This window comes from Engystomops pustulosus, chromosome 3 (genome assembly GCF_040894005.1).
Source record: "Engystomops pustulosus chromosome 3, aEngPut4.maternal, whole genome shotgun sequence".
Taxonomy (NCBI): Eukaryota; Metazoa; Chordata; class Amphibia; order Anura; family Leptodactylidae; genus Engystomops; species Engystomops pustulosus.
In genome coordinates this window covers 127,888,718-127,904,315 of record NC_092413.1, presented here as the reverse complement: position 1 = coordinate 127,904,315, position 15,598 = coordinate 127,888,718, and the positions used below count along the sequence as shown (strand labels likewise).

Here is a 15,598-nt window from a genome sequence, read left to right as displayed (position 1 = left end):
TTCAAATTAACCCTACAAAAATACATACTTAATTAAAAACGTTATCAAAAAGCATTGCTATTATCCCTAAATGGTTAATCTCCATGGCTGAAATGTAAAAAACGTGTCCAATCACAGTAAGCGAGTCACGCATATTCATTGTTCCCTTCACTGCCTGCCCTGTTCCTGATTGCCAGGTCTCACTGCTAACATAATGCTGCCAGTATGGAACTAGTACATTGGGACTGTCAATATTCAACTATAGACATTTACAGATCTGTTTACTCATCTTTTGGTGTATGAATTGCTACACAATGCCTTGATTGAACGTGAGAAAGAGATATGTGACTTACTGTGGGTGAGAGGACAGGTGAGAGAGACAGAGGCTTTGTGTGACTCAGCACTACTTCATCATTAACCACTTTTTCAGGAAGGTAGGTGTTTGTAGACACATTGGGGGATATTTATCATACGCTGGTGCTCGTGCGCCAGCGTATGATAGCCCCGCCGCTGTAAATTCGGTGCCCGATACATGAAGAGGCTTCTGCCTCTTCATGTATCGGGCTGCCAGTTGCGCCCGGCCTGGCGTAGAAAAAAACGCAACCGGCGACTTTTCACATATGAAAAGTCGCCGGCAGCAGTGAGTGCGCAGGCGCGGGGACAGTAACGCCCAGCGCCGGCCCACTCCCATCCGGCCGCGTCCCGCGCTCGGCTGGCCGCGCCACCCCCTTCACGCCCCTTCACGCCCCACTGGCGTGAAGGTGGCGGATTGGGGAAAATAATCGCAAAAGCTAGCAATAAGCTAGCATTTGCGATTATTTCAGGGCCTCTGCGCCACTGGCGGTGCGCAGAGGTCCTGATAAATATGCCCCAATGGCTATATGAAAAAAAATCAGCCTTGCTTTAGAGGGGCTGGGTTAGCAGTGTCAGCATCAATGAGGAGGCGACCTAGCTTGAATAAATACTGTACTACAGCTCCCCCTCCATGACTGGGACAGAGGACATCAATAAAAGTCTTTTTTTATTAGAATGTTGACTCTCATCGCTTGGATAAAGACATCAGTGGAAGACGTATAAAGACATTTTTTTGGGGGGGGGATCTCTTTAAATTACTGGAGAAAATGGTTTATCTGGAGGTAGTAGTAAACGGCTCAGGAGGCAGATTAACTTGATGTGTAAAAATGTGTAAATGTTTAAATATCTGGTTCAAATGTTATCAATTCCAGCGAGGAAAGAGCATCCCACATCCTTGGTCTTTTGTATTGCCATTTATGTCATATAAAATCAATTGTATTATTAATGTTATATTGTCTTTGCGCTTTAAGGCTGAAAAAATTAAAGTATATCGAAGCAATTTAGAAGATGTTGTGAAGGAGTATGAAAGAATTAAACATGAGATCCCTGAGAATTTTGCAGTGTTGTTTTCTGTCCATCTGGAGCATGTTAATCATCAGTTCCAGCCAGGACTATCTACTTTATCATGGAATAGTGTCAACATAGAAGGACTCCTCCACCAGACCAGTACTGCTGTGAAAAGGTAAAAACTTGTTCTAGCAGGTTTCCTATAAAATTAAAGCTTTCGGGTGCATCCCATTTATAGATGTAAATTAAACTTTAAAGTGTACCTAAACTTTCAACAATCTTTTTATAAATCAGTAGTACATGTGTTTACAGGGGGAGTAACATCAAATCCATTACTGCAGCTTTTCTCTCTCTGCCAGGAAACTTCTCATTTCTCTCCACCACTCTCCATCGACTTCTATGCTATCTCGCAGATCATTGACCTTCTATCCATCTGGTATTATATACATGAAAGTTTCTTATATTACCTTTTGCTACATATTTATGCAAAATGTTTTGAAAAGTTAGTGACCATTGAAGGCTAAAAAGATTATCTAGTATTTATTGATATTGCTCACTAAACTTTTAACTCATTACTACTGTACCTGTTTCGCACGTTAATGACTTTGCTATTTGTGTGTTTTTTCATCAATACCATCTATAAAGTTCTACTATTCAATAAAACTATAACAGTTTTTTTTGTCACTACAGCTGTTTGGGGTCTTTTTTGTGGAACAAATTTTAGTTTGTAAAAACAAAATTTTGGGATTCGAGACCGATTAGCTTTTTATGGCAAATTTGCAATTGTTTTTGCTAATTACATTTTTTGTATAGAGTCTATCATTTTTCATTTTATTTTTTACAATTGAGTACCAATATCCAGTTGTATAGGGTATATTTAATTTGAATCCCTTAAAGCCTTTATTGTTTAGGATTGTATCTTCTGTTTTATAATTTCATATGATTAAGTAAATTCTTATGTGTCACCCACATTGTTCTTTTTTTCCTATAGGCTTCAAACTGTTGTTGCTAAAGTTACAGAAATTAAAGAGTCTGTGATTGAAAAAACCCTGGAAGAGATCACCTATTTTGATTTGATTCCCATAGATGAATTGACAAGTGCACCAAAAGTAAAACATTTTTACATTGTTAAAAATCGAGCATTATGTTAAAAGTTAACACTGATAGTCAGGGGCGTTGCTAGGGTGGTAAAAGATCTGGGGCACGGGCCCCAATGCATTTATATTAAATTGACCGTAGTGACCATTTTTGTACATGACCCCCTCAAATGAGTTTCCCGCCAAAATCAATTGAAAATTCAGGAGAAATCCCTACTTACTCCATCCAGTGCCTGCAGGTGACATGTCCTCGGACTGTAGTTGTTCTTTATCTTCTCCATTAGCCCCAGCATCACCATGTCTCTTCTTCAGCCATGTGTCCTCCCTGTAAAGTTTACCACACAGACATCTTATGTTCTTCATTGTTCCTATATCTTGGTCACATAACATTGTTATCCTGCTGCTACCTCTAACACTCTACTTCCAAGTACTGTAAGAAGACTACACTGAATACACAATTTATAAGCCTAAAATATTCTAGTTTACACATACTACACTATCCCCATTTTGCCCCCACAATAACTGACCCTCCACAATACATTGGCCCAATACGTTACATTACTCCCTTATTGTGCCACCCACCTGATAATGCTCCCTAAACATGGCCTAACATGTAATAATGCACATAATACCAGTCGCATCTGAAAATGCCCCTGCAAAGTGACCCTTCCTAATTATCTGAATAATTCTCCCACATGAAATAAGTCTCACCAATAAGGGATGTCCCCACAGACCCCATTCAGTAATGTCCCCCACAACCCTCCAGTATATCATGTCATATATATATAATGGGCAAATAACAATCGCCAAAGAAATTGATGTTCCCCAAAGCCGCCCAGAAATTCATGTTCTCTGCAGCCCCCACGACAATGGATGTCCCTCCTGCGCTGCACACGAATTGATGCCCTCCCATTCCCTCCCAGTAATTGGTGTCCCGCAAAGGCCCCCAGCAATTGATGTACCCCTTCAAAAAGGGATATCCCTCCCAAAAGCCCAATAATGGATACCCCCCAGCCCCTCAGAAATGGTTGTCCCCATCCCCAGCAATGCATGTGCCCCAAAGACACCCAGCAATTGATGCCCAGCCCACTCCAAGCAATTGATGTCTCCCACAAATCCCCCCAGAAATTAATGTTCCCATTAGCTCCCCATCAATGTATGTCATATACAGTCCCCCCAGAAATTAATATTGCACCCCAGCCCACCAGAGCAATAAATGTCAACCGCACTCTCCCAAGCAATGGATGTCATTACCTTCCCATTACCTCCCAAGCAATGGATGTCATCCACAGCCTCCCTAGCCCCAGCAAGGGATGCCGCCCTCAGCAATGGATTTTCCCCAATCAGCCCCTCTCGGCAATTAATGTTTTCCCAGCCACACCCCTCAGCTATTGATATCCCCCACATGTCCCCCCCAGAAATTAATGTTCCCATTAGCTCCCCCATAATGGATTCCCCCCAACAATGGATAATATCCTCACATAAATTAATATTCCACCCCCCCCTTGAGAAATGGTCACATAAATCAAATTAATGTCCCCATAGCTTTCCAGAAATGATGCCCCCGGTCATTTAATGTCCCCCAGCCCCTGCCCCCGAGCAAACTGGGGCCCCCTAGCAACTTCCTACACTGTGAATAAAAAAAAAAACAACAACTTCATGCTCACCTGTCTTCTCTCCTCCTTTCGCTGTACAGGATGGACACCGCGTTTCCGGCTCCCAGCACTGTAGTCAGCTGGTAGAAGCGGGAGACGGGGTTTAATGACGTCACCGTGTCTCCTGCAATTTGTAGTGAAGAACGGAGCTTATGGTTCCGTTCTCCACTGCAGCACTCGCCTCTATCTGTGTCTGGAAGGGACACAGATAGAAGTGAGAGAGGTGTGAGGGCCCGGATAGTGGGACAAGAGTCCTGCTGATCCGGGGCACAGACCAAAAGATCTTTTAGCCTAGCGACGCCACTGCTGATAGTACAGCTACACACATATGGCGGAGGAAAAAGTTATGCAAAATCATCTAAATTCTATGTATATCTCCCATGGGATCTCCTTGTCTTACTCCGCTTCTATTGTTAGCTCCTAAGTACACAATATGGTTAGCTTATACAAATACAACACCTATCTAAAGAAAAAAAGCCATTCCAACAAAAAAAATGCTGAAAAATATATCTTTATTAGCTAATCACATGATACACAATTTAAAAACTGAAAACTGGCTGGTCACATAAAAGGAAAACAAGGACACTACACAAAATCAAACAAGTATTGCAGGATAATATAAGGGGATAGGTACTACTCTCCTGAGAGAGGTGTGCCCAGAAAGATATGCTATAAATCCAAAAAGACCCCCAGACGAAGGCTAGCACCAAAAAGCGCGTCGGGGCATTTGTTTCAGACGGCAGGTGAACCATAATGGGTATGTGAAATATGTTTGATCCTATTGTGATAGGCTGTAACAAATTTATGTGCTTTTAAAGTAAGGTATGCCTATTTTGTGAAAAATAATATTTGAATTAGTCCTAGGTTGCATCTGGGAATCACAGGCACTATGCACTTTAAATATTTGACTCTGATCCCAGACTACCACAGAGACATTTTCTTTTTGGATTTATAGAATATCTCTCTGGGCACACCTCTCTCAGGAGAGTAGTACCTATCCCCATATATTATCCTTGTCTGATTTTGTGTAGTGTCCTTGTTTTCCTTTTATGTGACCAGCCTGTTATCTGTTTTTAAATTGTGTATCATGTGATTAGCTAATAAAGATATATTTCTATGCATTTTTTTTTGGTTGGAATGGCTTTTTTTCTTTAGATAGGTGTTGCATTATGTTAAAAGTGTATAATGTAGCAAGGAAATGGCTTTGATGAACTGAAAGGACAGAAAAGAAAAGGAAAGTAAGCCCTAAGGCGGAAATCCCTTTCTGCTGTCTCTACCCAATTGCCAAGCCTACACTAAGTGGTAGGTGACAACTGGTTGACATTCATAGAACAGTAGTTGACAGATATGTATCTGAACCAAAAGGACAAAGTAGTACAGAATCAACAGGAAAAACAGTCTGAAAACAGGCAAAAGGTCAAGGAATCCAAAATACAGAAGTCGAGATAACTGCCAGCAAGCTCAAAATAAGACATACAATAAGCACATGTAAAATGGCAGGTAACATTATATGAAATGTCAGAGTCCAGGTACAGAAGTTAATTAGAACAATCCCCTGACATCCAGACAAATCAAACCAACAGGAGAAAAGTGTGAGAGGAAGGAGATTCTGTCTAACCTAACTTAACTGTAGGTGACCCAGAAATTCCACAGGAGATAGACAGGGGTGGTGGAATTCAAGTAAGAGCCAGGAATGGAATAAAGGCGTATTCAGACTAGTAAGTACAGAATGTCAAATAAGAACAAAATAACAATCATTAGCGCACCCTCAGCCATACTTTACAGACAGATGATGGTGCTGAAACCTTGTCAGAGTTGTTACAAAGATTTATATGTATTTCATAACATCTATAAAGACCATAGAAATATCAGATATATGTATATGTGTATAAATAATAAATGTAGGCTATAACATACCTGTAGCTTTCTATAATATCCAATACAGCAGAAAGGGAGAAGGGTTTTGCTCAGTGTAGGTAATTGATATTGTGATTCAATTAAGGTTTTGTTTTTGTCCCCTTTTAGTTCAAATCCAAATTTTCAACTCAACATTTTATATGAACAAAATCTCATTAAGAGGTGTAAAATAGTATTATTATTTTGTGGTTGTAAATTAAAATTAGATCCAAATCATTGTACTTAATAGTAATAAAATATATATTTTATTACTATTAGCATTGGTAAAGGAAATATAGAATGCTAAATTAGTTATGTACTTTGATTCATTGCATTATTTTTGCAGAGTCCTGATGGGTTTTTACAGCTAATGCAGAGATATTTGAAGGAAAAGAAAACTAAGCTTGAAGCCATGGCACATCTTATCAAAAGTGGCTTTGAAGATATTTTACAAATACTAAAGAACTTTCAGGTAAAGCTATATTTCTCTGTGTCATAGTAACATATTACTGTAGCCATTGCACGTATTCTTACGTGTTTCAAGATAAAATACTTGGTGCTCTTCAATACCTGATCCTGGTGGTAGATTTCCCATAATGGAAATCTACCATCAAAATCCAGCATCATAAACCAGCTACAATTACTCGAAGATCCTAGCACTGTGACTTTGGTGATCTTCTTCAATTCTTTGTCCATTGCCTCCTTCATTCTAATATCAACTTTTAAAATTATGCTAATGAGCTAATGCTAATTACCCTAGCCGAGGGGTCCCCAAATGTTTTACACAGGGGGCCAGTTCACTTTCCCTCAGATTATTGGAGGGCCAGACTATAGTAATCCATTAGATAGCCCCCCCCCCAGTTATCTATTAGAAAAGACCCCTCATGTAGTAATATTAGAAAAGGTGCCCCCCCTCCCCAATAAACAATTAGAAAGGGCCTGTTCCCCTTCTTCGGTAAGCCATTAGATAGGGCCTCTTCCCCTCCTTTGGTAAGACATTAGATAGGGGCTCCCCCTCAGTAATCTATTAGATAAACCCTCCAGTAAGCAATTAGAAAGGGCTGATACTTCACATGCTCAAAATGTCTCACACACTAGTAGGTTAGTCACAGGCATTAGTGACATACCTTATTGACGACAATCTACTCCATCAGAGGGATGACTTTGTTACGACTACTCCTAGCCATGGTTTGTTTTTCTTGAATTCACCTTCAGATATCTTTAGCTCCATGCAGCACATTTCAGCACTATGCCTGTAAAAATACAACACTTAAAGTATAATTTCACCTTGATAACACTGTGCTCCTAAATAATATATATTCCTTACAATACAACTGACCACACAGCCCCCCTCATCCCAGTATATGGAGCCCCCTCATTCCAGTATATGCAGACCCCTCATCCCAGCATTTGCAGCCCCCTTATTCCAGTATATGCAGCCCCCCATCGCAGTATATACACGTGTTCTCATCAGTATACAGAGACTCTCCCCACCGGTATATAAATCTTCCCTTTAATAATGACTGTGGCCAGTAACAAAATAATAAAACACACTCACCTTTGTAAGCTCCCACACTGCAGCTGGCCTTCTCTTCTCCTGGCGCTTGCTTCTATGTAGGAGGTGGAGTGTGATGATGTCACGTGTTTGTGTCCTCCAGTCCTCCAGAGTGTACAGAGCAGCTAAGAGTAGATATTCTGTGATGCTCAGCACACTGTATGGATGTAATTGATTCTTCTGGTGGGCGATCAGGGTGGCCAAGGGCACCCCAAGGGAATCACTTGCCTGCGTATCTTATACATGCACAAGCAAGCTCCACTCACTCACCACAGGGGCCGGATAAATGGCCATAGTGTGACTTGTGACCCAGATGTGTTTTGATTTTGTCCTCATGTACATTAAAGCACACATTTCATTATTATCTGTATGGTTTTGTATCTACTTTTCTTATTTTTGTGCTTTTTCTTATTATGTACTTTTTGCTCCACAAGGGGAACAGCTGAGCAGGGGGAGGTTTGACCCTGTAGAAAATAGGCATGTTGTAAGGGCAGGTCACAGACAAGGACAGTGAGCCCTAATTCTGAGTCCACCAAACAGTCCCTGTCTGCCTATTGGATTCACCCTAAACAGAGGCCAATAACTGGGCTTCCGTCCCACCTTGTCCCAAAGACACATAGACATGTAACAAAACAGACAAATTACACAAAGGGGAGAACAACAATCTGGGTCATGACAAGATAGCCAGTAAAGTACAAAATCAATATACAGGAGAATAGTTGAGAACATATGCCAATAGCGAAAAAATAGAAGTACAGCCAAATATCAAGATAACCACTGACCAGAAGTTAGCAGACAAACTGTTTCACCAGTAAAGTAGGATGGTGCACATGGGTATTAGTAAGGTTTGCAGTCCAGCAAATAGAGCACTGTTCTGACTACCAACTGAAAAGCACTAGATGGAATTCAGCACCTTCTCAGCCTGACAATATGAACTTCAGAAGACCAAGACAATGATGCAACACATGGCATAATATCACATGACATAGCACCATATTTTATTACATTTAATGATGTAAAAAATAAGCAGAGTACACATTCAAAAGGTGTCAAAAGATGTGCCAGATGTGTGAGATAGCATAACCCCACTGATAAATCTCTCATTCATCAAACATTTTTATACTACTTAGTCTAACACTAAACACAGTCTAAGGCTACATTCACACTGCCGTTGCCCGCCCGTACCGTACCGTAGCGGGCAACAGCAGTGCATGGGGAGAGGAGGAGGAGGTGAGCGCAGCTCACCCCCGCCCCTCTCCATAGAGATACATGGCACACGGCGCCGTATTACGGGTAAAGCTAGGACAGGTCCTATCTTTTCCCCGGGTACGGAGTGGTAAGGCGCTGCACGTGTGCTGCACCGTACCACTCCCGTAGGGCGCCGTGCGCCCATTGCCGTCTATGGAGGACGTATATCGGCCGTATATACATCGGCTGTATATACGTCCTCCATACGGTAGTGTGAATGTAGCCTAACACAGCATTTCAAAATGTGCCTCAATGTTTACATGTACTAATTTATACCACCAGGGTTCCATTCCAGAAAACAGCAGATCATCTGGCCAGTTAAGGAATACATCTTCTAATTCTTGGACCAAAAAATCCTCACGTAAATCTCAGACAATGTCTGTAGATGACTCCAGTAAAGAATACCCAGAAGAAGTTACTAGTAAAGTACTAGGTATGTTTCAATATTTCCTCTTCAAACGATTTTTTTAACCAATGCACCTTTATATTGAAATAACATTAATATTAAATATTCCATGAACCAGTTAATAATTATATTTTATGGCTCCAACTTTTTCATATTTCAATGTGATTTTTTTCTTTTTTGCACCTTACTTTTCCACTGTAACTGGGGTTGCTGTTCAGCCCCAGTTACAGGTAATAAGTCCCCAGTTACAGTAACACTTGTCACTGTATCTGCTGTGTTAGACAGATCCAGCGGCCTCCTTACACCAGCATCCCATAATCACAAGATCACTGAGAGGAGAAGAGGCAGTGAATAGTGATGAGCGAGTATACTCGTCCGAGCTTAATGCTCGGTTGAGTATTAGCATACTCGGACCGGCTCGTTGCTCGGACGAGTATTTGCCCTGCTCGATAACGAGCATTTAATGTAAAAAAAAAAAGTAAATAACAGTAAAAAAATACAATTAAAACATTTAATTTAATCATTTAATTGAAGAACACAGTGAAAGAACACTGTGCAGAATAGATTGCAGATGTTCGCGAACATCTGCGATCTGCTCCGGAGACACGCGTGCATGTTGTCAAACATCTGCAAGTTGTTCTTCACACATATTGTTCTTCAAATACTATTGCGGAGAACACCGTTCTGCACGCGTGTCTCCGGAGCAGATCGCAGATGTTCCGGAGAAACGCTTGCACGGTGCAATAGTATTTGAAGAACAATATGTGTGAAGAACAACTTGCAGATGTTTGACAACATCTGCAAGTTGTTCTCTACACATATTGTTCTTCGAATACTATTGCGGAGAACACCGTGTCTCCGGAGCAGATCGCAGATGTCCCGGAGACACGCTTGCAGAACGGTGTTCTCCGCAATAGTATTTGAAGAACAATATGTGTGAAGGACAACTTGCAGATGTTTCCAAACATCTGCAAGTTGTTCTTCACACATATTGTTCTTCAAATACTATTGCAGAGAACATCGTTCTGCACGCGTGTCTCCGAAACAGATCGCAGATGTTCGCGAACATCTGCAATCTGTTCTGCAGTGTTCTTTCACTCTGTTCTTTTAGTGAAAACATCTGCACTGAACAGTGCTCGTTCAGTTTTTAATTTTACTAAAAAATGCTCGGGTCTCCCATTGATTTCAATGGGGCTCGTTACTCGAAACGAGCACTCGAGCATCTGGAAATGTTCGGCTCGAGTAACGAGTACCCGAGCATTTTAATGCTCGCTCATCTCTAGCAGTGAACCAATAATAAGTAATCAAAAGGCAGCACAAGTCCTCAAAATGTAGCATTCAAAACGTCAAAAAATGAAACCACACACAGCTCCATACACTGAAGTACGAAAAAGTTGTTAGCGCCAGAACATGGCAAAATAGTCGGGGAGTGTTTGCTGCATAATGCTAGCACTGATCGTAGCTGTTAACCCTTCGTAAAGCTTCTATGTTTATTTCCAGTAGGTAGAAATCTCACCTGTTACACAGGTGCACAGCTAGTTAGTATAGACAGTAATCAGAGCTGTGTGATATAAGGAGCCATGCACCTGTGTGACCATAATATGGGAAGAATAAAGGAAAATAGTACAACTTTTCATTATACAAACAATAACATTTATTTGTTGAAGAGGGAACACCCCTTTAAGCTAAAATCTGTGCCGTTTAAAAGAGTAAACCAGGATCTTAAACTTGATAGTTTGTCCTTAGTTTAGGTTATAAATGTGATATCAATAAAGTTCTGATTCTCAGCAACAGCAGAATTGCTGGAAGGGGTCACAGTGCTCCAGTGAGCTGAATTTCACTTCATTGTTTATTCTCACACACCTCCATACTGTTAGTAGCAGCAATGGCTAGCTTCTCATGACTCATCTGTACTACTAGGTGTAGCCTGTACTACAATTGTGCCTGGCAATACAGACTTTTTTTGGAGTCTGCAATACCATAAACTTTGTCAAATGTTGCAGAATTCTAAGTTTAACATTTTTGCAACTTTTAAAAAATGCAAAGGTTGAGTACTGTTCCCTGGACACAGCAGAAACAAGCCTATTGGGTGTGGATTGGCTGTGGAAATCCCCCAGCCATTCCTTGAACGCGTGAAGTAACCATAACACTTCATGTATCAAACTGTCTGAACAACTATTATAAATATGACCTACAAAATGCACCAAAGAGCTTCAAACACAATCCATTAACCCCTTAATGAATTACTGAATTAATGAATAATTGAATTACTATATACTGAACTATACTGTAACTATGAAGTGCAATTTGTTACTCAGAAAACAAGCCCTCTTACAGCTCTTTACATTGAAAAATAATGGATCTGTGTGTGTGTGTGTGGGGGGGGGGGGGTGAAAAATGGCAAAATGAAAAAGGGTCTTGTTCTTAAGGGGTTAAATTAAGTAAGATTCTTTCTTAGTGATAAATCTGCCACAGTGACATTTCTGGCAATGAGTGAGCTAAGGATAAAGCCAACAATGCTGGGGCAGAGGAAAAACTTATGATAATTAGTGTTGGGTGCCACCATTTTGGGAATGAACGTTGCTCCCCAATGTGCGGCCTCGAGTACGGTTGCCAAACCCACACAGACTTTGTTGAATCCACTCACATCACTAATGATAATGTCTCTTGCTGTTCATATTTTGCAATTAAAACTGTAGTAGCTTTTTGGTCTCTACAAATGATTTGCTTATGACAAATACAGTGGGTACAGAAATTATTCAGACCCCTTTAAATTTTTCACTTTTTGTTTAATTGCAGACAATTGGTAAGATCCAAAATGTTCTTTTTTGTCATAAATGTACATTCTGCACCCTTGACAAAAAATCAGAAATGTAGGTATTTTGCTATTTTATTAAACAAGAAAAACTGAAATATCACATGGTCATAGGTATTCAAACCCTTTGCTATGGCACTCACTTTTAACTCACAACCTGTCCATTTCCTTTTGATCCTCCTTGAGATGGTTCTATTTCTCATTGGAGTCCAGCTGTGTTTAATTAAACTGATTAGACTTGATTAGGAAAGGCACACACCTGACTATATAAGACTTTGCAGCTCACAGTGTATGCCAGAGCACTTGAGAATCATCAGGTCTAAGGAACTGCCCAAGGAGCTTACAGACTCGAGCAAAATAATTTCTGCAGCACTATAAGAGCAAAGTGGCCTCCTAAATCCCTAAATGGAAGAAGTTTGGGATGACCACAACCCTTCCTCAACCTGGTCGTCCAGCCAAACTAAGCAATAATGGGAGAAGAGTCTTGGTGAGAGAGGTAAATAAGAACCCCAATATTTCTCTGGCCAAGCTCCAGAGATGCAGTAGGATGGTGGGAGAAGTTTCACAAAGTTGACTATCACTGCAGCTCTCACCAGTTGGAGCTATATGGCAGAGTCTGCCGATGGAAGCCTCTCCTCAGTGCAAGACATATAAAAACCTGCATACAGATTTCAAAAACACACATGGAGAGAAAAGATGAATGCGGCCAAGTACAGAGATATCCTGGATGAAAACCTCATCCAGAGTGCTCTAGAAGGTCCACCTTCCAACAAGACAATCACCCTAAGTCTACAGTTAAAATAAGAAAGCAGTGGCTTCAGAACAACTCTGTGACCATTCTTGACTGGCCCATCCAGAACCCTGACCTAAACCCAACTGTGTATCTCTGGAAAGACTTGAAAATGACTGTCCACCAACATTTACTATCCAAACTGTCAGGATCGGTGGTGGTGGACCCAATGAATCACCACGAGTGAAGACGTAATCCGACACCTGGGAGTCTAAGTGGCACCGGTATTCGCCAGAGCCAGCCGCAAAGCGGGTTGGACTTGCTGCTGTGGGATACCACCAGTTCACTCCAAAGGTGCGTCTTTCTCATGGTAAGGCAAGGTACAGAAACGGCAGACAGAGTTGTAGTCAGGCAGGAGGTCCGGACTGGAGGTACGGGGAAAAGTAGGAAACAGTCAAGACAGGCAGCAAAGAATCAAGATCGGGGAACAAAGCTGAGGTCACAACGGGAAAATCACAAAAGTCACAATAACACCCTTTCTGTCAATGGCAATGGGGCACAAAGATCTGGCAGAGGTCAAAGGAAGAGGCAAGCTATATATCAGGGCAGCTATTGGCTGACGCCAATTAGCAGCCACAGGAGCCGTCGCTGGAGCAAGGACAGGTGAGCACAGTTGCAGCCACTGTAATGTGGCGCTGCCATACGGAGGGCACGTGGGTGCGTCCCCAATCCGAAACATGGTGCGCAGACTCACCTGTAACAGTACCCCCTCCTTCTTTGGCCTCCCCCTCTTCTTGGCCAGAAGTAACCTTTGAAGAACCCTGCGATCCAGAATGCTGTCTTCAGGCTCCCAAGATATCTCCTCTGGCCCGAACCCCTTCCAGTCGATAAGAAAGAACCACTATCCTCTAACCGACTTCATGTCCAGCATCTCCTTTACATCAAAGACATTGGTGGAATCAGCCTCAGGAGAAGGAGGAGCCACTTGCTGGGAGAAGCGATTCAGTATAACAGGCTTAAGAAGGGATTCGTGGAAGGAGTTCAGGATGCGCATGGTGAGAGGAAGGCGGAGCTTGTAGGCCACGGGATTAAGCACCTTTAGCGCTTCAGCACCTCGAATGGACCTAGGAAACAAAGACCGAAACCCGAAGTAGAGACTTACTATTTTGCTCCCAGATGGACTTGAGATCTTGAACTAACTCTTCCACAGTAAGAACATCAGAAGGCATGGAGAGAGGAAGAGGCGGGATGGATGTCGTCCATAAACAAGAAAGAAGGGAGTGGCACTGGCAGGCTCAGAGTCCAGAGAGTTATAGAAGAAATTTCGCCCAAGGTAACAGAATAGACCAGTCGTCCTGTCGAGCGGAAATAAAGTGCCGTACATAGCACCCCAGAAGATGCACCAGCTGGTTCCTCGAAGATGGACTGGAATTCAGCGAGGAATGCGGTAATGTTGGCAATGACCGTGTCGTTCCTGTCACAGTGAGGAGTGGTCAAATTGTTGTCTGGTTTGGTCGGCACTCGGAGATTCTTACCTCGTGCTCGTGGATAGGGGTAAAGGTATCCAGTAGAAGAAATGATCCCGGCACTTCGAGGTAGATCAATTATATATTGGTTTTTAATTGTCAAATTTTCAAAATGATACAAAGCATATCGCGGTAAACGCGTTTTTCGGCTCTGACCGAGCCTTCATCAGCTGGTTTGCTAATGTTAATCTCAGTCCTTATAAAGAGTATCAATATCCAATGAAACAATGACTCGTCATAGACCGCGTCACTCGTCATGTGACTCCCGGGTCAGGTGATTAGTCCAGCATATGCGTCATCATTCACATGATTCAGTCATGTGATCTGTTAGTCCGGTACATCTTCGTGGGCATGCCGAACAAGTGCACAACAGAACTCAAGTGGGTAAGTAAACAACAAGAATATTGTCATCTAGGACTCATAATTCAAAACATTAATTACATTTAGTCATAAAGTTCTCAATGAAATTAGAACATATAAAGAAGGAAAAACTACATGTACATATTTCACGATGGATCAAAAAACAAATGTTAAAGTTAGTCACTCTGACAAATAATGCAGTGGCATATTGGTTAGTGTTTAGATAAGGCTCTATAGGGACACAATATATTTATATGGGATTCATACCATTTCTTCTTCCTAAAATCAAGGAAGTTCAAGTGTTCTGTGTCTGGAAGAGAATAATAAAGGGTCAGACTAGAAGTTGCAAATTTCATAATCCCTATTGAGACCAAATGGTTCCAAAGTTTTAAGTTCGTGTATCCAAAATGCCTCTTTCTGTAGAAGCAATTTGGTGATATCTCCGCCTCTTCTCGGAGGATTGATTTTATCAATGACCTGGTATTTCAGTTGTGGTAGTGTATGGTTACATTTTTTAAAATGTGCAGGTACTGGTAACAATAGGTTTTCTCGTCTAATGGTAGATTTATGTTGTCCAATGCGGTCGCCCACACGCTGGCGTGTCTCACCAACGTATAGGAGACCGCACGGACATTTAATGATGTAGATAACATCTCTGGAGTGGCAGGTAAAGAAGCCTTTTATTTTGTATGCTCGTCCTGAATGAGGATGAAAAAATGTGTCACTTTTATTTACGTTGCTGCATTGTTGGCAGCTTAAGCAGGGAAACGTACCATTCTTCTTTGGTGCCAACAAGGTTTGTTTAATCGACTTCTTGTCACTGCCTAAGTCCGCTCTCACTAATTTGTTTTGTAGCGTAGGGAGTTTTTTATTGCAAATTAAAGGGGGTTCTTGGAATTCTGAAATGTTATGATATGCGTCCTTAAGTAGATGCCAGTGTCTTCTAATGATGCCATCAATCTTATACAT

At 41.5% G+C, this 15,598-nt stretch overlaps 1 protein-coding gene across 1 annotated transcript in view; it reads left to right on the top strand.

The window, feature by feature from the left end:
• LOC140121911 (dynein axonemal heavy chain 5-like) overlaps window positions 1–15,598 on the top strand; it is a 200,949-nt gene that overhangs the window by 37,719 nt on the left and 147,632 nt on the right. Inside the window, exons 19-22 of the mRNA XM_072142073.1 lie at window positions 1,305–1,516; window positions 2,333–2,450; window positions 6,336–6,461; window positions 9,075–9,225. Coding sequence (XP_071998174.1) covers window positions 1,305–1,516; window positions 2,333–2,450; window positions 6,336–6,461; window positions 9,075–9,225 — 607 coding nt within the window. The remainder of the gene's footprint in view (window positions 1–1,304; window positions 1,517–2,332; window positions 2,451–6,335; window positions 6,462–9,074; window positions 9,226–15,598) is intronic.